The sequence below is a fragment of the Anopheles merus genome, chromosome 2L, assembly GCF_017562075.2.
Source record: "Anopheles merus strain MAF chromosome 2L, AmerM5.1, whole genome shotgun sequence".
Taxonomy (NCBI): domain Eukaryota; kingdom Metazoa; phylum Arthropoda; class Insecta; order Diptera; family Culicidae; genus Anopheles; species Anopheles merus.
Genome location: NC_054083.1, coordinates 4,749,938 through 4,775,336, shown reverse-complemented (window position 1 = coordinate 4,775,336; position 25,399 = coordinate 4,749,938). Strand labels below are relative to the sequence as shown.

At 33.5% G+C, this 25,399-nt stretch overlaps 1 protein-coding gene across 48 annotated transcripts in view; it reads right to left on the bottom strand.

Annotated features, from left to right (window-relative positions):
• Positions 1-268: 268 nt before the first annotated feature.
• Positions 269-25,399, bottom strand: part of LOC121593718 (sodium channel protein para) — a 155,455-nt gene continuing 130,324 nt past the window's right edge. For 18 of the 48 annotated variants that reach the window (XM_041916319.1, XM_041916326.1, XM_041916329.1 and 15 more), the window contains 14 exons: positions 21,451-21,613; positions 20,346-20,533; positions 20,081-20,288; positions 18,605-18,816; positions 18,153-18,372; positions 17,813-18,078; positions 17,573-17,746; positions 13,277-13,399; positions 12,181-12,303; positions 11,924-12,118; positions 11,600-11,845; positions 11,259-11,529; positions 10,876-11,180; positions 269-10,803 (listed from right to left, as the gene is read on the bottom strand). In XM_041916319.1, the coding sequence (XP_041772253.1) occupies positions 9,787-10,803; positions 10,876-11,180; positions 11,259-11,529; positions 11,600-11,845; positions 11,924-12,118; positions 12,181-12,303; positions 13,277-13,399; positions 17,573-17,746; positions 17,813-18,078; positions 18,153-18,372; positions 18,605-18,816; positions 20,081-20,288; positions 20,346-20,533; positions 21,451-21,613 (3,711 nt within the window). In that variant the 3' untranslated portion in view covers positions 269-9,786. Of the gene's footprint in view, positions 10,804-10,875; positions 11,181-11,258; positions 11,530-11,599; positions 11,846-11,923; positions 12,119-12,180; positions 12,304-13,276; positions 13,400-17,130; positions 17,254-17,572; positions 17,747-17,812; positions 18,079-18,152; positions 18,373-18,604; positions 18,817-20,080; positions 20,289-20,345; positions 20,534-21,450; positions 21,614-25,046; positions 25,210-25,399 lie in introns of all 48 variants that reach the window. The other 30 variants (XM_041916317.1, XM_041916335.1, XM_041916333.1 and 27 more) reach the window with 8 other exon arrangements.

Below are 25,399 nucleotides of genomic sequence, written 5' to 3'. Positions count from 1 at the left end.
AACGTTTCCAGTAAGGGAAACCTCCTAAAGGTTTCTATGATCGCCTGGACGATCAAGTGTTGAAAAGTCCGTTCGATCGATGTTTTAATCCACCTCGGCTCATGTCAGTAAAAACTGACCTACCGCGACGATACTCGAAGTACAGTTGTACGATCATCGCATTACACCCTGATACCCTTAAGCCGCCACTGGGCTAATATAAGAAAAATGTAAAAATTTCTAGACGATTCTATAAAACACATCAATTGAAACACAATTTCTAAAGCAGTCAAGTTCTATATTTTATCATTTATTTTATTTGTACAAACTTCAACAACTTTTTTCTTTTACAATAATCATAATGGATAATAAATCTATAATCTTTTGTTGTGTTTTCATCGCTCATACAGTAGCATCATCGTTTTCATTAGCGGTCTTTTTTATTACTGTTTCCCAAAAAACTTTACAGATTTATGAGACAGTTCATGTTGTTCTATGTGAAATTGTTGTTCATGTGAATTTGTAGGATTTGTTCTTGTGAATTTATGTTTAATGGAATCTTGAGACTTGCAAGTATTGCAATCAATAAAAAAGAGAAAAATCGCATTACTTTCAGATTTTAATAAAAAGATGTAAGCTATGTAATGGAATGTAACATGCCTACAGAACATAGTAAAATATTTTACATAATATATTGCTATTAGCTTCATTATTGGTAGAGTAGATCAATTTTGGTGCAGTTTTATAAGTAAAAAATGAGATATGGTGTGATGATGTTTCGAAAAAAGGTATATCTAAACATCTTAGAACACATTTTTCATGTTGTGATGTTTTGATAGATGGAGGGGAAGGAAAATTCACTATGACATAAAATTTAACAGTGTATTAGTTTGGTGATAACTAAAAATGTACCTTTATCTAGTTTTGATTTTGCCTTCTGGTTTTTGTATTTAAATATTGACTTTGAAGTCTATTTTTTAACTTAAAACTGGCTTTGAAAATAGGTAAGGCAGACCGGAACCCTTTAAATAAGATAATTCAATAAAAAACGGGAGTTGAGATGTATACCAATAAATAACGACACTTACTTCAGAAAAAGTAGAAAAAAATAGTAGGTCTCATCTCAATTCAGAATGACAAAATTGCTGACATTGTCTAACTATTGAACAATTGCAAGTATAGATTTAATTTTATGATATATTATGTTAAAACAATATTCGGGGAAATATATAAACAAGAATTCAAACAGCATCAAGTCATCACATTAGAGTATTTTTGATTCATAGATGTTAAAAAACAAAAATTGATCTATCAAATACGCTTTGCAATAAAAACGATCAATTTTAGAATTAAAAAACAAAAAAAAAAATCGTAGGATTATTATAGTATTACTATTATAGCCTGGGTCTGACAGACTTCTTTCATACAAATTATCAAATAGAAAATTATTTTAAAAAATAGTTCAATGAATCTTAGCAGTGAAGCCAAATCCTATTGGGGAGATATAGAATTTGACCTCGGAATTGTTTCGTGAACAGTTTTCAACCACGACTTCTACTTCAAAGGAATTATGTAATAGATGTTTTCCAATGTAAGTAAGAAAAAGAACATTGCTTTTAGCTGTGATATGTTTAGAAGTGGGGAATACAGTATACTTTTAAACATTTCCAGTACAAGTACAAAGGATGTATACGCCATTTACAAAACGATCCCAGCTACATTTATTGTAGCCTGTGTACACAATTTATGCCATGGACACATTTCCTATAGTTATGCCATGTGTTGTAGAATTTTATAGAAGAAAAATGGTCACGAAATATTCCGTGCTGTTACAATTCATAGTAATGTCATATATTTTTGAATAAATAAAAAAAAGCCTAATTGTCTAATTCTTGATATCGGTTATTTCTTTTCCCGTAATCTCCAACACGTTGTACACAATCAAAAGGCAATCTAAGTACATTCAACAAGCTTATTCCAAAATCGATTCTTTCTAGTTGAATGTATAAGCTTTCCTAGCTTATTCCAAAATCGGACAGTGAAAAGATAATTAAACATAAGCAATATAATGTTATGAATACAAACTATTATGAATTATATTAAAAATGGCACTTGTGTTTAGCATATTATTACTGATTTTTCGAAACAAGTAGGCTCTCTCTATAAGCAATGGTAAGTAGAAGTAATACTCATAGCTGGGGAAGTAGCTGTGTTTATTGATTCTTCTTATACTTTGAAAACTACTATATGCGAACAGTTTAATTAATAACACCAGAAATGAAGTAGCTAATAATTGGAAATTCCTTCATTACTTACAATAAATTAATAACAAGTTTTATTTAAGTAATGACGTCACATAAATAAACAAGACAATTGGTAACACAGTATTGTGTTGGTGCTTTTCAAGATATTTTGGAGATATTTTTTATCACAAAGCATAATGAGTGAGTTTTCCAAACTATTGTTTTTTTCACCATTTGTTCATAGTTCTTCGTTATTATTCCGTCCACAGTCCTTTTATATGTTTTGTTTGTATCTTCATTTCAGTATGTCATTTCTTTCTGTAGTGTTTTCTGTACAATCCGATTGTTTTCAATCATTTTGTTGCAACAGTTATGTCTTTTTCCATCTGCAATAAATGTTCGCTTGAAGTGGCGTTCACATTTCTCTTGATTGTACATAATATGGCTAGAACGAGTGAACTTGGTCGAGTTCGAATAGATTATCTTGTTAATTACTTCGTCATTTATCGCTACTTCAATTAGCAAGCTTAATTTTCAGTAATGCGTTTAAGCTGTAAGCTATTGAAATATTTGCTTCCATTTGGCATACGCAAATACAATTCCTTCTTAGTCTATACTAGAAAGAATCACTGCATCCACACTTGCTGGACAAAGTCTTTTATACCTAGGTAGCTTTTAGCCGTAGCAATTGCTTAGAAAATCATGTGGACTGGCTCTTATAATAATACTTCAATGTCTAGTAGTTCTCTAGTAGTAAGTGTCTTGAAATAAAATAAATTTGTTTAAAACTTATAGCTGGTGATTAAAAACAGATTTAACAATACATTAAAGAAAAACTATCCTCTGCATAAAAATGACACTGAGCTAAATAAAAAGCTAACCAACGCAACTAATAATTTGAAGAATGTTTATAAAGTTTGTTGCTTTGGTTTGTTTTCGCGTATCGTGTTTATTACAATAACAAAGAAGCTGATATATAACAGAGGAGGCGTGATTATGATTGTTTTACATTGGTTTGTTTTTTTTTTTGCTGTATTGAATCCTGCTCATCGTTAATATCGTTACGTAATATTTGTTCAACCATGCATATTACCTTCAATTATGGATCTTTAGAGAAATCATACGTGATTAAAAACATTCCAGTTCCAGTTATATATTTCGCGATAGAATGTTCTTGTTTATATTCTTGCACTTTAGATATAAGCGAATACTTGTCCATTCTTTTGATTCATACCGTTTGTTTCAAATTGAATCCTTGTAATGTCATGGCTCGACTTTGGAATTTTATTTCTTGCACATTTATTTTTGAAAAAGGCACTGAAATTGTTGTTTGTTTTTGGACATGTGGGACTTTTCTCCCTCAATACAATATATTTGTGGTAAATGAAGTTCTGTATTATGGCTTCATATGTTTCTCGTTTTTTTCCTTTTTATTCATGCCACAATATTGTTTTTGCTTTTAAATGCTGTACATTGCTGATGCGAAAGCATGCGAGTGCAATAAATTTGTTTGTGTCACACTTTATCTTGAATATTAAAGGTGATTAAGTACAGCTAAAAGCGCGCCTGGTGTTTTTAAATGTTTACTGGGTTGATCCAGTTACTTCTATGTTTTGTTTTCTGGTTCTTGCCGGTTTTTTACAATAAAGTAACAAATTCTCGGCGTGAATCGTTGTTAGATCTATTCCCCGCATAATTTAACTTATTGAAGTGTCCATTTTTTGAGAGCGTGATTTTTTTAAACCTTAAGTTTTAATCGTGGTTTATTTCTCATACCAATTTATTTAATTATTTTTTAATTTAAGATATACACTTGATTCAACAGCTTCTGTTGTTGTGTTTTTAATCTATCTATTTATTTTTCACTTGTTGCTAGTCAATTTTGTCCTTCGAATTTGGTTTTGAATTTAAATCCTCGTAAGACAGAAAATTGGATATTTTCAAGTATTACAAAAGCACAAGTATGTATGCACGTTCAGCTCTAGCGTTAACAAATAGACAGTGAGCAAATCGACAATATGCGCAATTTTACGAAAACATTACCTGTATTATCAATTCTAGCTAAGTGGCTTCTTCAATGTTCACGCTTTTATTATCTTCACTTGTTTAGTGATTTGCTGTTTTTGTATCCGAATTTGTTACATCGAAATTGTTTCTCGTTTCATCATACTATTTTTGGTATGAGATTATCCCTACCCCTTCAAGCGAACATTTTTTATAACATACAAGATGGGTTGTTTCACGGACCTCTCACGATATTTTGTTGATACAAATGTAAAGGTAAAACAAATCGACAGATTTACTGTAAACAGATTGTTGCTTCCTATTTTTTTATGAAATTGTAATAAGCGATTTATTGAGGCATATTATAAAACAAAAAATGGTTATAAGGACTTTTACACTACCCATATTTTTCTAAAAAAATATCTACCAAACACACTTTTAACAAGAGTAGTTGAGTAATTTTGGGCAAATCTTTTTCGAGCTATCTTATCTATCTATCGCTGGATAGACAGCAAGTGTCTCTTATGGCGATATTTTAACAGGTTTAGTGAATAATTATATGTTTTCGTATTTAAACTTGATTTTTCGATTGCCTTTTCAATTTCCAAGGTCAAAGTGTCCTAACGATGGAATTTTATGGTTTACTTAAAAAACCAGTGATGTAACAAAATATTTTATAAAATTACGATGTTTGTTTTGGACAAAGATTCGTGATGTGTTAAAGTAAAAAATGGGGGATTTTTTTCGACACTTGTTTCTGGTGGAACGAGAAAGATTCTTCTGCAAAGATATAGGCTACATGAACGTAAATTAGAAAGCATCTGTAATACATGCTACTGGTTTACTTTGAATCGCTATTAATGTTTTGATTTGAATGGTCTTGACAGCAATCCGTATTGAAAATTTATGTCTGGCTTGTCGAAATATGTATTGTGTAATTGAATGTTTATTCTGGAACATTTGTGCATTAGTGATGGACAGGTCGACCCGAAGCTATCTGGTCGAAGCCATTCGTAAGCAAACAGGAGCTGCACAGGTCGACCCGAAAGGTAAAAGTAAGTTCAGTAGGTTCAACGATTCCGATAGATGCTAGAAAGCATAAACGACTTCGAGCCGTTGGTGCATCGAGTTCGGGTCGGATCGGGCCAAGGTAGGTTCAGTCCGACCCTTGGGTGCAGCGCACTTTGACCCGAGTAGTATTGAACCTGCTTTCATCCTATCTGACGCGAAATCGCTGTACCAATGGGTTGGAATCGCGTATGCTTTCTGCCACCTCTGAACATTAGGATCGCCCCGAACTCGCTGCACCCTCGGGTCGGATTTGATTCCGACTCCGACCAAGCTCTATGCACACACGGGTCGGAATCGATTCCGACAGGCTCGCACCCGACTCCAGGTCGGGTCGTGAAATGAATCGTATTATCCATCACTATTGCATGACTAAGGGTAAGTTAATGTTGATTATGTGAATTTTTTAATAGCTTATTTCCATAAATTTCTTGCCTGTTGATGTCTTGACAACCGAAGCTGTTAAAAGTTTTTTTTTGCCTTATTCATACCTCTGGGATTGCAGGAATTTGTGAGAGATTGATTTTTAATCTTTGGTATATGTTTGTGTTGTGACCCTTGTTTTGCAGTACCTGTATTGGTGGGCGTTCTCTTTAATGTACTCGAAGTTACGAAGTTAATGTACTCGAAGTGTTTACATAAAGTATTTGATGAATGGCAATTATACGCTCACCAACATTCAATTTTTAACGATGGAAGTTGCACCTAGCTACAGGATTACCCTTTGTCTCTATTACTTTTTTTGTTTAATGGTTTCAATGTAAAAGCATAATACTCTTCACAAAATATTTGAAAGAACAGAATATGTTTAAAATAACGACATAAACATTGAACCGATTTCTTTGCACAGCTATTCATGTAATTTATGTAATTTATGTATAATTAGTAGCATTTATGTTTGTATTTATGAAATCGATATAAGAATAGAAGGAAAGGGATTATGCTTTGAAAAAGAAAACCAAAACATACAAAGTATTTTACATTTAATTTAAAAGTAAAAAATAAACTCGATAATCGCTATGCTACAACGATATGGTAAGAGATAAGCTTTAGGTGCTGTAAAGTGAGCGAATGCATGTCTGTGGCAGTGTTCCATACGTAATATTTTGTTACACACTATAACGATGCATGTGAACCTATAAAATTGAGATGTTAATAATAAGGAGCGATTTCAAATGTTTAAAACCGGCTTAGGCTATAGTTAATATACTTTATAAACGACTGCAGAAGGCTAATCCGTTCTGTTTGTTATCCGTACCAAGTCGGAAACAACACTACCAAAAGCTTTTGTGTGTTTTCTTCCCTATGTCTTAGTTTTTATTAAATATCACAAAAGCATTCTGATGAAGCAATCAGTAAAAAGAGAAACTATAATATATAAAGAATTATCGTTTTAAGATATAGCAACCTTACGACGTTGTTTTTGTTTGTTGGTGCGTATGCGTGTAACGCTGATTTACCAAGCTTATCAACCATTCAGTTGCTTTCATTTGAGTTTTGTGTTATCTCATTATCCAGAGGTTGTTTTTGTCTTAAAATGATTGATATATAAGCCTTTTGATTAACTTCTGCTGTCTATAATGCTTCTATTCAAGCATTTACCTCTTGCCACTCATCGATGGAGTTTCATAACACTTGCGTTTTATTCTTGCATACTCGTTAGCAGTTTCGTTACATGAAGCTCCTTTTAATACTTCGTATCGTTTAGATACTAAGTAAATTGCTTCCGGCTCAAAAATAACAAAAATATGTTCACAACGGAACTTGGACAAACCTTGGCTTTGTTTTTTTTCTATTGATTCATTAATTATGTTATCCTTTTGAAACTATTTCCATATTTTAAGTTTTCTTTGATTTATCTACTTTTCTTGCCACTCTTTAGCAAGAACCAATCGCATTGTAATGTTACGGACGTTCATATGCTGGCAATATTCGTTAATGTTAAAAAGCATTATATTTTGTAGGTTCTGTCCAAGTTGTTGAAATGTCCGTTTTTGATTATGAACCGGTGATCTTGTGTTGGAATGTTATTTTAGTGTATAACAGTGGGTATAATTTATTTCTATTTAATTTCAATAATTATAAACATTACATTTAAAGGCTCGCCCCGACCCCTCGCATTTGATTTTTGTTTATTTGCACTTCGATATAAATGATTATGCCTAATTTTAATATTTTCCAAAATCATTTATATCTCTCATTCCTCTTTGTTGGTGGCTTTTTGATTGCACGCAGAAACATATTAACAATGAAATAGGCCAAGCTTGATTTTGCTTTGCTAGTGAGAGACAGATTTCGTTTGACGTAGTTGCATTTTGATGGTAAGATGCGCATGTGAATGTGTTTCAATTAATATTGGCATATGTAATTTGGCTGGTTTTGTTTAAAATAACAAGGCATAAGGAGTACAAATCATTACTCACAGGGTTCATTCAATAATCCGTTGGTCATGGACAATTTGTTTTTTAAATTATTTCTCCACAGTAGCGTAAGGCCGTAGGATTATCCTTGAATTGCGGATTTAATTCGGCTTAAATCATAAAGCTTCTGCTTACATAGGTAAGCAACATTAATTGATTTGTAACAGTGGAAAATACGCACAGATTTAGCGAGTGTAAATTTACATACTTTTTGAATTTATATAGATTTTATATTCTCAACATATAACTTTGACTGCTAATGTAAATCATTTGGATGAACTGCTTTATTATAATTCAGTGAGATTATATTCAACCAGAAAAATAAAATATAATTGGAATATCAGATACATAGAAATTAAAACCTCAGGACATGACCATTATCGACCATATAATGGAATCGATCGAGCTCCCCATAGGCAGAACTGACTGACTAGTACACTAATCAATCAAACACAGTTATGCTTATAATTTATTCGGCTGGCGTTCAGCGACAACAGTTCTTGCGGCAAATAAAAAAAAGATGATAATATAGTTGGTTTGTCTAAATAAATCGGTTTATTTCATTTGAAATTGTGCGAAAAATGTATTATTGCGTCCTTATTTTTTGTTTCATTGTTGATAAAGGTTTCACAAGTTTTAGATGAAAATTTTCATGAATTTAAGTTTTACGTTACACAAGCATACGCACTAATGAGTATCCTTAAAAGCCCAATTACATTATAGGAATAATTTGGGAATTAATCTGTCGCTGAACGACAGAAAAATCCGCTCCGCAAATGTAAAAACACACTCGGAATAATGGAACGGAATTTTATGTAAAACATGTCTTTCTGTTTGAAATAACTATTTTGTGTTGAAAAATTAGTTTTGGGACGAAACTCTCATATCTGGTTTATGTGTTTCTTACTCAAAAAACTACCGTTTTACACTTTGACAGTGGAATTTTCCTTCTTGACACAGCAGCGGATCTAACGGTAGGCGGTCTAGGCGGTCGCCTGGGGCCCTGCCGATTTAAGGGCCACTTAAATCGCTAGTCTGTCCACTTTTATACATACTGCATACTACAGAGTACTAGCGACAAGGGCCCCGGAACGATGTACGTTGGGGTCCTGATGCTGGCGATTTCTTTGCAGCCCACTCCCGCTCACCATTTATCATTTACAAGGGGCCTCAACTCGTCTTACCGCCCAGAACCCCCGATACCCTAAATCCGCCACTGTCTTGACAGAATCTACATTGGCCAGAAGCAATTCATTTTTGGCTGAGATTAAAGCTGTGAAAAGCGTTATGACGTAATAATTATATTCCATATTCCTCAATGTGACAGGACCTTTACTAGTACTAAAAAGAAGTAATATTAAGACAAAATACCTTTCAAAAAGCAGGTTTGACAAATTCAGTCCAATGAAGGCATTTTTTATCAACCAAGCTATGTTTATAATGTAATAAAACAATAATGATAAGTGTACATTTTTGTTTGGTTTATGTGTCAATTGTAAAAGACAAATGAGGCCAATTGGCTCAAAGTCTCTATAAAAAGTGTCTATTGTCAGATCATTCAATAATTTCTAACATAAACAAATGTCTGTATTGTTTTTTTTTTAAATCTGTACTGCGTTTCATTTATATTGCTTGCTCTATAAATTTGATGAAAAAGAGCGAGATTTTTGTTGGCTATGGACTTAAGATCTGTGTCAAGGGATTTAGCGACAAAGGAATGATTGGTTCTTTTCCATAATAATTATCTTTTGATAGGCGCCCTTTGCTGCTATGATAGATTCCATGCTTATATTATGTTGTAACGTTCACTGTCTGAATGATTGTGCTAGAGTGTTTCAGCACCAGCAAAACAACCTTTTTTCTCTTGGGATTCTCTTTTATATTGTATAGAACGAGGTGTTTCATGCCATTTTGTTTTTTGAATGACTTTTTACATTTACATAAGATAGCATGCGTTTAAGAGAGTCTGTTGATGTTCTTTGAATGCTTAAACCTTACATTGCATGTCATTTCAAATATTATTTCTGCCGTGCTTCGGAATCTGAATCCGAGAGAGGGGGGCGAGACCTGGCTCAGACATCTGCCGTTCGCGATGTTATGCTGGGAGATCGAGAGTGTATGACGACACGGTGACCGTTTTTCGTCACAAATCCGTCGCTCTCCACAAGAACGGCCGTCTGACGACCTTGGGGATCGCCGATGCTATCCGGTGATACCTTTGGTGATATATTACTATCCACTATGCCTATGTTAGCCTGAGTACTGCCAATAATTCCTTTACTTTTACCACCACCAGGAGTTCCTCCTCCGCCACTTATGCTGCCACCACCATGCTGACTTCCGTTGTCGCCACTACCTGTTGCACCATCTCCACTATCATCATTTTCATTGCCATTACCACCACCACAACCGTTATCACAGGCATCTATTTCAAGATCATCTCCTGAAGCGTCAGTTCCGCCCCCGTGACGCTGTTTATAGCGTTTCCACGCATGTTGTATCAGTCGAGCACAGTACTCTTCACGCTGTCTCCAAAGTGTTGATGATACTGGTTCGTAACCTACTTCGTCTGGGCGTTGTTGAACTTCACCTAATTCGGCTGTTTCTTCTATAGGATTTCCTTTTCTAGCAAAAAAATCTTTCGTTAGTGCATCTAGAATATCAACACAGAACATCATATCTCCACGGCATATCGGAATATCCATCGAAATAATCTTATAACGATTTGGTTTATGAATCTGTAGAGGCGGTTCCAACACATCCAAAAAGTCTGACAGCTGATCATATCGAACGTATTGTGTACCGTCAGGATCGAATTGCTGCCATATTTCGTAGTACATATCATAATCATCGTCAGTTAAGCCTTCCTGAACATCTTCCGTAGCTTGCGAATAGTTTTCGAGGATAACAGCAATGTACATGTTAATAACGATAAGGAAACTTATTACAAGATACGCCAACAAGTACGTTATGCCAATCGTTGAAGAACCACAATTTCCCGGATAACCCTTATCATTGTCTGGCGGAAGACAGTCTTCTTCATTGATAATACCATCTAAAACACCATCCCACCCAGCCGAGGTTGACATCTGAAATTGATGTAATCCAGTTACAGCTATTTAGTATAAAATTCACAGTTTAAAGAAGAAAAGAAAACTGACCTGAAATAGTAAAATCATGCTCTGGCCAAATGTTTTAAAATTGTACACGTCATCTAAGCCACTCTTATCTTTCACGTGCATGAAAAATGACATTCCAAAAATGGCAAATATAAACATCACCAAAAAGAGTAACAAGCAGATGTTAAATAGTGCAGGTAGCGACATGGCTAATGCAAACAGCAATGTTCGGATACCCTTGGCTCCTTTAACCAAACGCAATACTCGGCCCACTTTTGCCACTCGCACGACTCGTAGAAGTGTGGGAGATACAAAATATTTTTCAATGATATCACTTAGAACAAGGCCTGAAAGAAACAAAATATGTTGTTTAACAGAAGTAGATGTTGTAGCTCACATTGTTTAATTGAAACTAATACTCTTACCCAAAATCGAAAGAATGACGACAACGAAATCAAACAAATTCCATGGCTCGATAAAGTAATGATAACGAAGTGCAAAAATCTTCATTAAACATTCGCTGCTGAAAATGCAGATGAATATCATATTCAAGTAATCCAAAACAGCACTAAAAGTTTCTGATTGTTTGTAGTGGTCCAGTGTCATAGTTAACATATTGAATCCGATGAACAACATGATAATCATGTCAAACTTTTTGTTCGTCACTATTTCAAAAACTATTGCTTGAGGGCGCCACTGGAAAGAATGGAAAATAAAAAAGAAATTAGTGGTTCAAACTCAAACAAACGTTTCTGACAACACTAACCCTTGGACGAGGAATTGCCTTTAGAGGTTTCTTCGAACCCATTTTTTTCATTGCATTATAGTACTTTTTCTGATCCTCTGTCATGAACATTTCTAGTGATCCACCAGCTTTCTTTTTCTGTTCATTGAAGTTGTCAATTATAACACCAATGAATAGATTCAACGTGAAGAATGACCCAAAGATAATAAAGAACACAAAGTACAGATACATGTAGATATTCGTTTCCCGTATAGGCTGTTTACCGACCTGAGCATTTAATCATAGAAAAAATGTAGTTTTAAATTGTCTACAACATATTTTATATAAGTCTATTACAAAACTTACGTCTCGAGAATCGATGGCATCGTTCATTATTTGTATCCATCCTTTGAATGTGGCTACTTGAAACAGACATAAATATGCTTTACCTACATGATCGAAGTTCATTGGTGAATTTTCCCATGAATAGTTTTCGGCTTTGCAAGCATTTACATCCGGTATAATTTCGTGAGGTAATGTAGTTTTATTTTTATCCACACACTGAAATAACAGGAAAGTTGAATCAACAAATTTTGATAGTTTTGAAAAACTAAGGCAATTACCTTGAAGTATTTGCCAGCAAATAATTGCACTCCCATTATTGCAAATATTAGCCAGAATATCAAACAAACCAGCAGCACGTTGAAGATGGACGGTATAGCTTGAACCAACGCATTCACGACGACCTGTTTTATAAATAATTTGTTTCCATGAAATTAAATATAATATATATTTTTTTACAATAACAATTTAATTCATTGCAATTTGTTTAGTAAAAATAAAGCAATGGCAATAACAAACAAAACATATACTTAAAGCAGTCAACATCAATAGCGTGCAACATTAACCATATTGAATATCAATTTATACATTGCTATTGCGTGTATAATTAAGTCCCATTATTAATATTTGGGGTTCATACAATGAGAAATATTCCTTGGTAAAGCTAAAAATGTATGGATCGGCCAAGGCAATGAAACATAAGCCACATAAGTTTTAATGATAAAATAATAATGATGAACTGTCAAATTTATTGACAGTTTATTTGCTGAAAATAACGGGTATGAATGAACATGATATAGAGTCTCTACTTTTCGGAATGTTTAAAAAAAGTTAAAAAATTCTTCGATCTAGTGGACATATCACATTAGCCAATGTTATTCTTGCATGTAGAAATGTCTTGTGCAATGTGATTATGGAATTAAATTACATAAAATAAAAAAAGCCCATATTTAAGCATGCCACTGTACTAAGCACGTTAATTGTGAAGGTATAATTTTATCAAATATACTTTAATTTGGTATAAAATAATCACGATACTGCTATAAAAGCAACTAAAAGTGAAAAAGCGGCTATATACTAATCATACTTGTAAACATTCTGATATAGCATGATCATGTAATGGTCAATAAGAGATCCAAAAATATTGATAATTTCAATGTAACATAGTCTACTTCACTGATGCAATCAAAATAACTAACACCATCAATCTAAAGAGAGCGTTAGGATAATACATTTGTATTGATGATATTTCATACTGGTACTATTTCATACTCAAATAAAATGTCAGTGCAAATCGATATGTAAAATAACTAATGCTTCTAAATGATGTTTGTTATTGAAAACTAATTAGAAAATTAATACTTTTTAATTACGTACCCTCATTCCCTGCATACGGGACATGGCACGTAGTGGTCTCAGGGCTCTAAGAGTTCGCATGGTTTTGAATGCTTGAATACCACCAGCTCCACAAAGTGAAGCAACGAAGTTTATCAAAGATACCTAGGAAAAGTATGGGTCAAATCCAGTGAATATTTGATGAATTATTATCGTGTAGTTTATTCATAACCGCCCATAACTTTTGTTGTCTCCATATAAATTAAATATCTCTATTTTGATATGATAAGGTTTAGCTGTCTTTTGTCGTGAAAAGGTCTGTTTTAATTTTAAATATTTTTAAATTAATAAGTTCGTTTCAATGTACGTATAATCCTTGTATTGTATAATAGTTGTGCATATTCTTCTTCTTCTTCTTCTTCTTCTATTTGGCATAACTTACTATGCAGACATGCAGGCCTATAAAGGCTTTCGAGACTTATTCATTACCACACAGCGGGATAGTCAGTCCTTGGGCAGTCATTCTAGGCTGGTAATTATCTTTTTGTTAGGTCGAATAGAAGAATGTAGCAAACAATATAGCAAGTAGTTAAAATTAACCCTACAATTTGATTTTCGAAAACATTACTGCTCTAAAGTGATGAATTTTATTGATGTCAATAGCAATAGCAATAAAGTAAAATCGAAAAAAAGTTGTACGATACTGTTTTAAAACACCTGAAAGTTTCTTTGTAATGAAATACAACAATGATAAATATGTTTTAAATTCCTTATGGCATCTAACAAGAGATAAAATGAATGAACACCTGAAACGCGTTCTGTGTCTCAAAACATAGCATAGTAACTATTGCACCACAAATAAATTAAATCGATGAAATGATAGTTTTTAATCATAGAGAACATAAAAAAATACACAATAATCACATCGATACATACTAAAGCAGCTTTTGTATTTTCAGCTACATAAATAACACCTAAAATTCATGAATTATTTGTTTTCCTTAAATGAAGCCATCAAGCTTTTCAGAAAAAAATGGCTCATTATAGTATGATAAACCTCGACGCAAAACATAAATCACAAACTTCTTGCATTATTTATTATCTAAGTCACATATTTACATAAAGATTTGCTACATTGCTTTGTAGGTAGTGTGCAGTCAGGTTTCCTTAACATCTGTGAATAATATAGTGTTCCAAGATGTAAATGAGTTATCGACAATACTTCTGGATATCTCCATTAACTTGCAATCAGTTAAAATACACATCGGATAAAGTAAAACAATAAAAACATAAGTTTTATCAACCATTCATAAATTCCTATATTATAAGATGAATCGCATTACACCAGTGTATAAAATACACTGTTTTTCCTTCTTTAATTCGTTTTTTAGTTTTTCCTTCTTTAACCTTTAAGTTGGCAACCGGATACCCGGGTATTTTTTTCAGCTTCGAACTGCAATAACTTTTGATTCATTGCTTTTATTGACCTGAAATTTTCCGTAGCCTCCCAACTTTTAATTTATGATTTTTTGGTGCATAAGTTGTAATTTTAAACAGCCTGTAAGTATTTTATTTTGATTTTTTTTAACTTTACCACGTAAGTTGGCAACCAGCATACCCGGGTATTCCATACATTTTGTATGGAGAATGACGTTTCTCTTCTTCCTCTTTTCGTATTGTGCTTATTTTCGAGTCAAATTCAAGCGATTCCAAATTTCTATTTGACCGTTATTTTTATCAAAAAATGAAAAAAAACTTAATGAATAAATGAAATAGAAGAGAATATATGGTCAGCATTACTTGCTTACAGCATTAAAATATAGAAAGCATTGTTTACCTATGAAAATCGTTAATATTTTGCATCAAAACGTGTGGAATACCCGAGTATGCCGGTTGCCAACTTACGTGAGTAAATCTGGTTGCCAACTCTACGGTTAATGGTTACCATTGTATTAGTTTTGGTGTTTGTCTTTGTAATACCTGATATAAGGGCCCTTCATGATTCTAGTCAGTTTTTTGTATGGAGTTTGACAGTTGGAGGCTGAAATCATGTAAACACTCCATACAAAACCACACAAAAAACTAGCCTGCAATTTTCAGTCTAGATTATTCTAGCCTCAAAGCTAGAATTAGATTCGGGTACCTGCTCGAAAACACAGTGTTGTTTATATTTACCCCAAGGTGCATCAAAGAGATGACGTGGTGGAATCTGGAATCAAAGTGTAAGTCTCATAATATGTTTTTTAAAACCAAATTTGAATATCACTTTTTAACAGAATGGGTGAAAACTTTTGTTCAAACAAGCTTTCTTGAGACTTGACGAATACTCAAAACACTCTAAAAATCTTTATTCATAAGCAGAAGCGATAAAAATCAGCCTTCTAAATTCATACACCTTGGGACAATCCCACCTGTATATTATACACACTTAGATAGCTGCCCGAAAACTGCTATACAATGCAAACAGCTGACAGGCTGAAATTTCAGCCTACGAACTTACAATGGAAAGGGCCCCATAATTAGTAATAATGATTAATATTTGTTCATACAGGGTTTTACAAGTCAGAATAGAATGTCAGCAAAACAATTTCAGAAGCTCAAGATGCAGTTTAGCTGTCAAAAGTTGTTGTTTCACCGCATCGATGCTATTTTCAATAGCGCAATTTGATTTTTAAATCACTCCAGTTAGTTTTTTAGAGGCCTTTCGCATCGTTTTGCAAATTAAATCACGTATATTAAGATTATTTGTAAACAAATCAATTATTTAGTGCGTTTCTAGCGTTATATTCATGAATTATAATGTATTTATTGTAAAAAATAATATTTTTTGTGCAAAAAGCTACGAGCACTTGCGTAAGTAAACATGTACAATGTTTATGTAGCCTTTTGCACAGAAAATCGTCATTTTTACCATAAATACGTAATATTTCAAAAATATAATGCTTGAACGCATAACAGCATTGATCTCAATCAAAAAATAGCACCGGTGCGGTGAAAAAACAACTTTTGACAGCTAAACTGAATCTTGCGCTTCTGAAATTGTTTTGCTGACATTCGATTCTGACTTGTAAAACCCTGTAAGGGATTTTTTTTTGCAGGTACCTTTTTGCACACCGCAAAAAAACTTCGATGTAAGTACACAAAAAAACTAATCAATCCTAAAATATGTCTGCTGCTAAACTAATGTCTGCTTAGAGGGATATAGGAATATATTCATTTTTCTGATGAGCAAATGTCTAGTTCATTTTCTAGTCTTGCAAAATATAGGACACATTGTTTTTCCTAAGGTATAATAAATCATTACTTTTTCTTAAAATAGGTATCAACAGCTATATGGTATTTTTCAACCGTTCCTCTTGATTTAAAAACATGTAGATAATTTTTGTCAAGGTCGGCAGCATAATTATTTTTAATTCGTTTTTTTTTTTGTAATTGTACAGTGTTACACGAAACAAAACCACGATTCAAAGATATCTTAACATTGAACATCGACTATTACACATTTTTACCTAAAGCTGCGATAAACTTTCTTTTAAGTTCATTGATCCGCAAGGTAAGTAAGTAGGTAATATAAGAAAATATATTTTTTCTTTAGGCGAATAGGTTGAGGACATACAGCACACGTCTATACAAACATATAGAAGACTACATGGAAGAAATTCATATACATATATATGTATATATATATATATATATATATATATATATATATATATATATATATATATATATATATATATATATATATACATCGTAAACTAGATTGTAGAATATTGTAGGTAGAGCAAGATAGCTTCCACAAACAATGGCACTGCACAAAGTAGTACACCATCAAAAAGGTAGTGCCTCTTAGCAATCACAATGCACGCAAGTGAACCAAGATTCTTGGTACTTACTCTCATACCCTCCCAACGTGATACGGCACGAAGCGGGCGTAAGGCGCGCAGTGTACGCATTGAGCGGAAAGCTGGGATATCGGCCGCTCCTACCCAAATAGCGGCAAGATTTATCAGTGAAAGCTAAAGATAAAAATATTGAACAGAGGAAAAAATACAAATGAAAAACAAATTTACCTAAACGAAATTTCTTAAATCAATTATCGAACCACATCACCTGCACGCAATTGATAGCAAATTACTGTTGATATTTTTAAACACAGAAACTAAATTTAATTTTGAGTTAAGCAAGCTTATGGGCATACTGATGTTCATCTTGTAATTAACCCGATGTATGGAAATCCTCGGGCATATTTTCAGCCAAATATTTGATATGGAGATAACAGACTTGTCTATGGGCCCGACCAATGTTTTTTGTGAAATTAGGTACGGTCATACTTACCATGACGATAATGAAATCTAGCCAACACCAAGCATTTGTAAAATATACTTTAAAACCTAAAGCTAACCATTTGATTAACATCTCTAAAAAAAAGATCACTGTGAAAATTCGATCCATGTAATAAAGAATATCTTGAAGGATCGGACGCTGTGGAAGATGCACATCTTCAAGGGCCTGTGGGATAAAAATCAAATACATTGTAGACCGGGACTCGATGTTACATATTAGAGCAATACTTACCAAAGCTAAGCTACTAAGCAGAATCATTGTAATTACAGCTGTCTCAAAATACTTATTTTCTATTAGCTGAAACGTTTTGAGACGTAAATTTCCCCAACCCTGCCAGAACGGCGCGTCATCATCCCCAGCAAGAACAGGAAATTTTTTGTAGCAGTTGTCCGGACAGCAATCCGCCGGTGAATCCTCAATCACTTCGTCTTCTTCTGCATGAATAATCAGCTCTCCATCCAGAGGACCTTCATCTCCCTCGCCTTCGTCGTCGAGTTCTAAAGTATGGTCAAGATATAGTAGAGAAAAAATAGGTTTATCGTGTAGGCTATTCTTACTAGGCTATAGCTACCTTCGTCAATTCCTAGATCCTCCTTGCTGGCATCACGTTTTTCTTCACCCTCCATCGTTTCGGCGCTGCCTTTGTGGCTTTCATCCTTAAATGGGCGATTCTTGTGACTGCCATAAGATTTGATACTAGCAGTATCATCGTCCTGTAAGGACACGCCTCTATGATTCAGTTCATGATCTAATTTATTATCTTGATGATTACTAATAGAATTGCCTATCACCTAATTATCAAGACATAACATACACGTAATGAAATTAATGTTTTGTTTAGTAGTATAACGTTCTTATACAGAAGATAATGAGAGTGAGAATAAAAAATAAATTTTATATTTTCGGGTGAATGGTGTTCTTAAAAGTGTAGTAAGTTCTGAAGATGCGTGGTACATACAAATGTTTTCGTTTCATCGATAACAAAATGAATGAGTTGATGCAGAAGTGCGAAACAGTACATACCTTAGAGTTGTTCATGATTTGTTTATTCTTTTTTGCTTTGTTCTTTAGATCACCATGAATGGTGAATTCCATGCCATCGCCAATCGCTACTTCCAGTTGGTTGTGCTCTTTGATTCCTTTCTTCAATAGTCCATCCGCCAAAATATCGTCTGGAGTAAGTTCCAGTTCATTTTCACCATGCTCTGAAGATATACATGGACATACCCCTTTGCCTAGTGTTTATGGTTTTCGGTTTGTTTTGTGTGTCATGATTTGGTTTTCATAAACAAATTGCACGAAATTTTCACGTATGCAATAGACAATGTACACAGTATATTTAGCGAATCAATAAGTTACCAGTGATACCACATTTTTAAATCCGTAGCACCCAACAATGACGAATAAGATAAGTGCATCGGAAGATAGGCAATTATGTATAGTATCCCATAATACACATAACATATCAATGCACGGGAATCGTCGGAAATTTTATGATTGAAACAGACAAATTGAAAGAAAAATTGATTCAGTTAGATCAATCATGAAGGGAAAGTATTAGCAATATCAGAGCACACACATTTCATCAACATGACAACAATTAAACATAAACGATCTTTGTTCAATACATACATCAAGTAATATCTACTACTATTAAACGAGACCCACATTTGACAGAAAACAAGTGTGGGGTGAGAAAAACAAATTTTTGGATAGCCTGAATGATAAAAAGTATCATTAAATAAGTTTGGTTTGTTTTGTATTTTTAAGAAAGAGATTTCCATTTTGAACAAGCTCAAGATCTATATTGTGTGGTAGTGGCTTTAATAGCATAGTAAGTCACATTTCTATATATGATACTTTTGCAGATATAGTTATGTGTGATCGTAATTCATGCATACCCCTGTTGATATACTATACATATTTGAAAGCATGAATTTGAAGAGGAATTAAATGTCAAACATACAGCAAGCAACCCACATAAAAAAAGATCGTTGTTATCATCTACTCGCATATGACCAAATATCCGTCTGTTTTAAAGTCATTCATAACACATAAATTGAGTAATGTTACAATTAATTTTACTACTGAACTAGCAACACATATTTTGAAGCATACTACCTACTTTTAGCAGAAAATATACAATCCACTTTTACCTAAGTTAAAAACTTATGGTTTGTAAAATGCATATGAAGAATGGGAATTAAGATTTAGGAACAATAGTAAATTAATTTTTAAAACAATTGTTTTACATTATTTAAATGATAGATAGTACCACTATGAGGCAGATTCGACGTTATTAGTAGGGGAATTCCATTAAAGTCGTTCTATTTAGTGCTAACTATTGATTGGATATTTTAAATATTATTTGTTCTTTAACATACATTTCAAACCAAAAATATTTGGATGAATAACCAAATAAAACATTCAACTTAATTTACATGGTGCTAGTGGATTGTACTCTTCTTTCTACAATAAAATCAAAGTTATATTATTTACCTGTTGGTTGAACGGATGCTATTTGGCTTGTTAATTTATTTTTTACAAACTTGAGAGCGTTTGCTAAATTCATTTTAATCCAGTTAGAAAAGCGTGATATTCTGTTGAACGCTTCTGCAATCTTGTTGGTCTCATTATCTGCCGTTGGTGCAGACAAGGATGATGAACCAAAATTTGACAAAAGCAAGGCTAAGAAAAGGTTAAGCACCTGCAAAAAAATGTCATGTAAAAACGATCTTGGTTCATGTAAATTTGCATTACTTACGACTAAATTTCCTATCACTACAGTGGCCAAGAAAAATGGTATGCAGGATACATCACCGACAAGCATACAATCCCACATTGATTCAATCCATTCACCGCATAGCACACGGAACACAATCATGAAGGAATGCATGAAATCTGTAAAATTCCATCTTGGCAGATCATGATCTGGGAATCTATCCACATTATCTGGAAAAAGTATATTAAAGAAAAGGAAAAAAGCTATTACGCTAGCAAAACACTGATTTTCTGATGAAATCTGTCACAAAGCATTGAATTCGTGTTGGTGAATATATAAAAATTGAAAATAAGCTAGTAGACTACTTTAATTGATCATCAAAACATTGGAAGCTGTTTCTCTAAACCTTTTTCTAAAAGCTTATCGTTAATGCATTTTCTTTAACAGGGATTGCGTTGGAATTGTATAGAGCATTATAATGCATGTACATTGCAAATAATATAGTTACAAACCAATTGCAAGAAAGTTGGCTGATTTGTGTGAGACATTTTGTACTTGTTGTGTATATAGGTCATTATAATTACAATAATATTAATAATGATAGTAAAATTTATCAACCCCAAAAGCTTTTTAATGTGTAAATTTCTGTAAAGAAACAATAAAAATTTAGCAAATGCTCATCAGATCAACCATTTCTTACAAATGATGAGGGGTTATTACAATATACATAAGCCACAGATAATTAGAGCTTTAAGCAATGTATGCAAGGATCAGAAATTAGCTTTGTTTTTTGATACTCTACCTTTAATTTACAGATTATGACACTCTATGTAAAAAATCATGTTTCGTCTAGAATGTTAAACCTATAGAAGCTTACACTATTTTCATGGATTTTTTTTATTTGTGTACTAAAAGCATTTGTCAACTATTATTTAATTTTATTTAATTCTGTAAGCATGGTTGCCAAAAAATGATTTCAGGGGTTTCTGAATACAATTTACATCGTTTGATTTTATTTCATAAAGAATAAACCCTAATCAAACGTATGTTCCGTACACAATGAATCTCTTGTGTTTTATGTAAATAGTGTTGGCTTGAATGGTGCTTATTACCACATTTATGCGCGGATGCAGTGCTCACTACTTACCGACATAGTTCTTTCCGAACAGCTGCATTCCCATCACGGCAAAGATGAAGATGATAATGCAGAGCACGAACGTCAGATTACCTAACGCACCCATCGTTCTGCCCATGATGGAAATGAGTAAATTCAGCGTTGGCCACGATTTAGCGAGCTTAAAAACTCGAAGCTATTGTAATTTTAATGTTTTGCAGATAATGTAATGAAACGCATTTGCAACAATGTTGTTACGTTCCAGTTCAATGTATCACGGGTGTCGTTGATTTTCATGTAGTGTTGTATGTAAATTGTTGCATTTTTCAGCAAAAAGTGTTAAAAATCAAACACAAATGATGTGAAAAAGAATCAGAAAAAGGAGAAAAAGAGAAAAAGAGAGATAGTACAGAAAATTGCAAGAAGTAGTAAGCATATTTTTAAACCGTTGTTCTTTAATATTTAACAATGCATAGAGAGTTCCTGAATTTCAAAACTATATTTATAGTCCTAATCACCTTTTCAATGTAACAACTGTATTGGAATCATACGCTATTGATATAAGCCCTTACATGCTGTTTTTCTAAAAGTTCCACTAATTGCATTCAACGAAGAGATTCTTAATTATTATTCTTGACACATTTGTTTGGTTTAAGATTCGTCTAAATTGTGTCCTTTTTTCTACATAAGCATAATAACAGCGACTCAACCGATACATTTTCTTAAGCTGCTAATGTAATTTATGCTCTAATAGAAATTGTTAGAGATTTGCAGGTAAAAGAATACTCAATTGTATAATAAAATGTAAATAATTTGTAGTTTGTTATTAATGATGAAATTCACACAAACGATACAGCCCTGCCATGTCATTTTAGGTCGTAAATGGAAATGACTTCATCCAATGAAATACCTGGGAATCATTTGGTCATTTGGACCACTGATCTGTACTTTAAAAAATTTGAATCTCAAATGATACACACTAATTGAGCCACAAAACATGGACTGCAATGGATGAAACCGAAATATCCGAGTACACCCGGCCGATCCTTTTAGGGGTTAAGGTGTTCTTCCATGACGAAAATTTATCCCACTCAATATGGGTAGTCACACATTGCATTTGTAAAGTTATACTCTATTTTTAAGCAACACAGCCTTTTTGGACCGCTCTTATAAAAAATATTAGGAATAATAAATTCAGTAAATCTTGAATTTTGAAGAAAAAATCAAGTTCAAAATGAAATTGACATATTTTTAATATTAATATAGTATAGATGGTATACTATTAACATTACGGCCTTTTCGACCTTTCCTCCTACATAAAATAAACACGCGTAAATTTAAGAGTAATACATCCAGGGGGCGGTCCCGTGGTACAGTCGTCAACTCGAACGACTCAATAACATGCCCTTCATGGGTTCAAGCCTAGAATGGACCGTCCCCTCGTAGCAAGGATAGACTATCCGGCTGCGTGGGAATGAATTAAGTCTCGAAAGCCTGTACAGGCCGGCATGTCCGCCAAGGACGTTACGCCAAACAGAAGAAGAAGAAGAAGAACATCCAGTAAATCTTAAATAAATTCACCGTGTTTTTATTCAGAAGGAAAAAAATACCGTTTGGGCTATAAATAAAATCAAGCAAGCCAAACTGTTAGAAAGGTGGATAACTAAGTATCATATGGGAATTGGCCAAAAAGTGATAAAACCCGTTTGTTCACTATTGAGGATCTGTTCCTACCGCATTATGAAAAAAATACTAAGAAACACCGAAAATGTAAGTTTTATTCACTCCGCTGAGAAACCTAGTCTATATATTCTTCAGGTTGTTGTTTGTTCTAGTCGATGGAACATGATCTGCTTGATCTGCACGTCTCCAATTATGATTAGATGAACAAATAGACCATTGTATAGATGGTCAACTGCAAACAGTCGATTTGGTTTAGCGATGAAAACCGTAGATTACCAAAAACATAGGAAAGGATTATTTTTTTCAACAGAAACTTTAACAACAGAAAATGCTTTCACCATCGAATGAAATTCCTAATTGTCACAAGAAGCTTCCATTTTTGCAAAACGCACAAAAAACTGCACAAAATTATTTAAAGTCCAATGTTGTACATCGTTTATGTTTCTTTGATGTAAAGTGGAACACCGTTTATCCGGGGACATCGGGACTTGAACTCACCCTGATACTCGAATAACACAATTGAACAATAACTTAAACTAATTTTCCAACCTTTTTTTTTAATCCAACCTAACAGTATTCTATTTTTAAATGACGATATACTAGTATGACATTCGTGTAAGTAGCTAAATTTATTGAACGTCCTGCTAATGGCCGTAATGTGGGCATCGCTTGCGTACGCGAAATTTGTAATGCGGACTCAAAGTGTATTTCTACTTATTAGAGAGCGCTTCGAAGTGTATAGGATTAATCTGTTCTGTAAACATGGTACATCAATTTATTTATTTAACATTTTTGCAATAAATACGGCTTGAGAAATTTATATGCGATGTAAAACGATACACGGACACCGGATAAAAGGTACCCATATAAACGGCGTCCTTATTTTATTTATTTAGATTCACATTATTATGGCATCGGCCGTATTTTCAACACATTTAGTATCGACCGTAACGACGTCCTTATAAATCAAAATATTTTCCTTAAGGGACAAGGCATGGCACCGAAAAAATACTGGAAACTTTGTCACTTTGGCGAAAAGAGATTTTCTCGTGACCGCATTAACAATATAGACATTGACACAACTTTTTACCATAACACAACTTTCGCAAAACGCCATGCATTTGTGTAGTTCCGAGCTTCTGATGCCAAATCCGAGCCTCTCGTACATACTCTTTGTTGACCTTGATAGAGACTTTCGAATTGTGAATTTCTATCGATCACAGAACAATAAGGAAATTATAAAGATTCATACATTTATTAAATTTAATTCCCAATCCTGCTTTGCTTTAGAATTCCCTTCACTGCCCGCACGATACTTCAAAAAGACCTATATCCGTGTGACCGCTTAGGCCATCCACTAGTGTCAATCCGCCACTGTCAACGGATGGACAAAAAATGGATTACAAACATTATTTTTTACAATATTTGCATATTAGTAGATCACAATTACCCTAGACAGATGTTTAGTTTTTAGAATTAGTTTGTTGAAATGTTTTAGAAAACATAAAATTTCACCACTTTCGTGTCAACATTTTGCCTGTTTTATTTCGTCGCTTCAGGGCACGAAATATTGACAAAAGCTCATGTTTTAACAAATTTTAGAGGTTTTTGTTGCTGCTGTGGCCTCGTACCTATAGACACCTGCATGTTGAAGTAAATTTTTATGCAAAGCAATTCTGTAGGATTGAAATTGCTGAAGCTCTATCACTAGTAGATGTGTTAAGTAAAACGATAGTAAAAAGTAAAGAGAATTAGATTGCATAAGTCTTTTGTGGAATAGTTTTAAAGTAGTAGCTAAAAGGTTATTGTAGCTCTAAAGGCATTGTTGAACTAATGTTCAGCATATAGCAGATAGAAGAAAAGTAAATGTTCGATAGTTACAAAAAGAGAGGTTTTTGAACCACATATCCAATCTACCAAACACATGTTGGCATTTCTCACACTACCTGTGTAGTTTTTGCCAAAAAGTTGCATCCCCATCACGGCGAAGATGAAAATGATGATGCATAAGACGAAGGTTAAATTACCAAGGGCACCAACTGTACGTCCCATGATGGAAATTAGAAGATTCAATGTAGGCCATGATTTTGCCAGCTTGAATACTCTTAGCTGTAATTGCAAGTGCATCAGTATTTTAAAATTGACGAGAAACTATGTTTCGTAATCAACAACTCTTGGAAAACGGTATTCGCTGTATTGTTTTATGAGTTATACTGCTAGGTAATGGGTATTAAAGCATTTTTGAATAGCATATATATATATATATATATATATATATATATATATATATATATATATA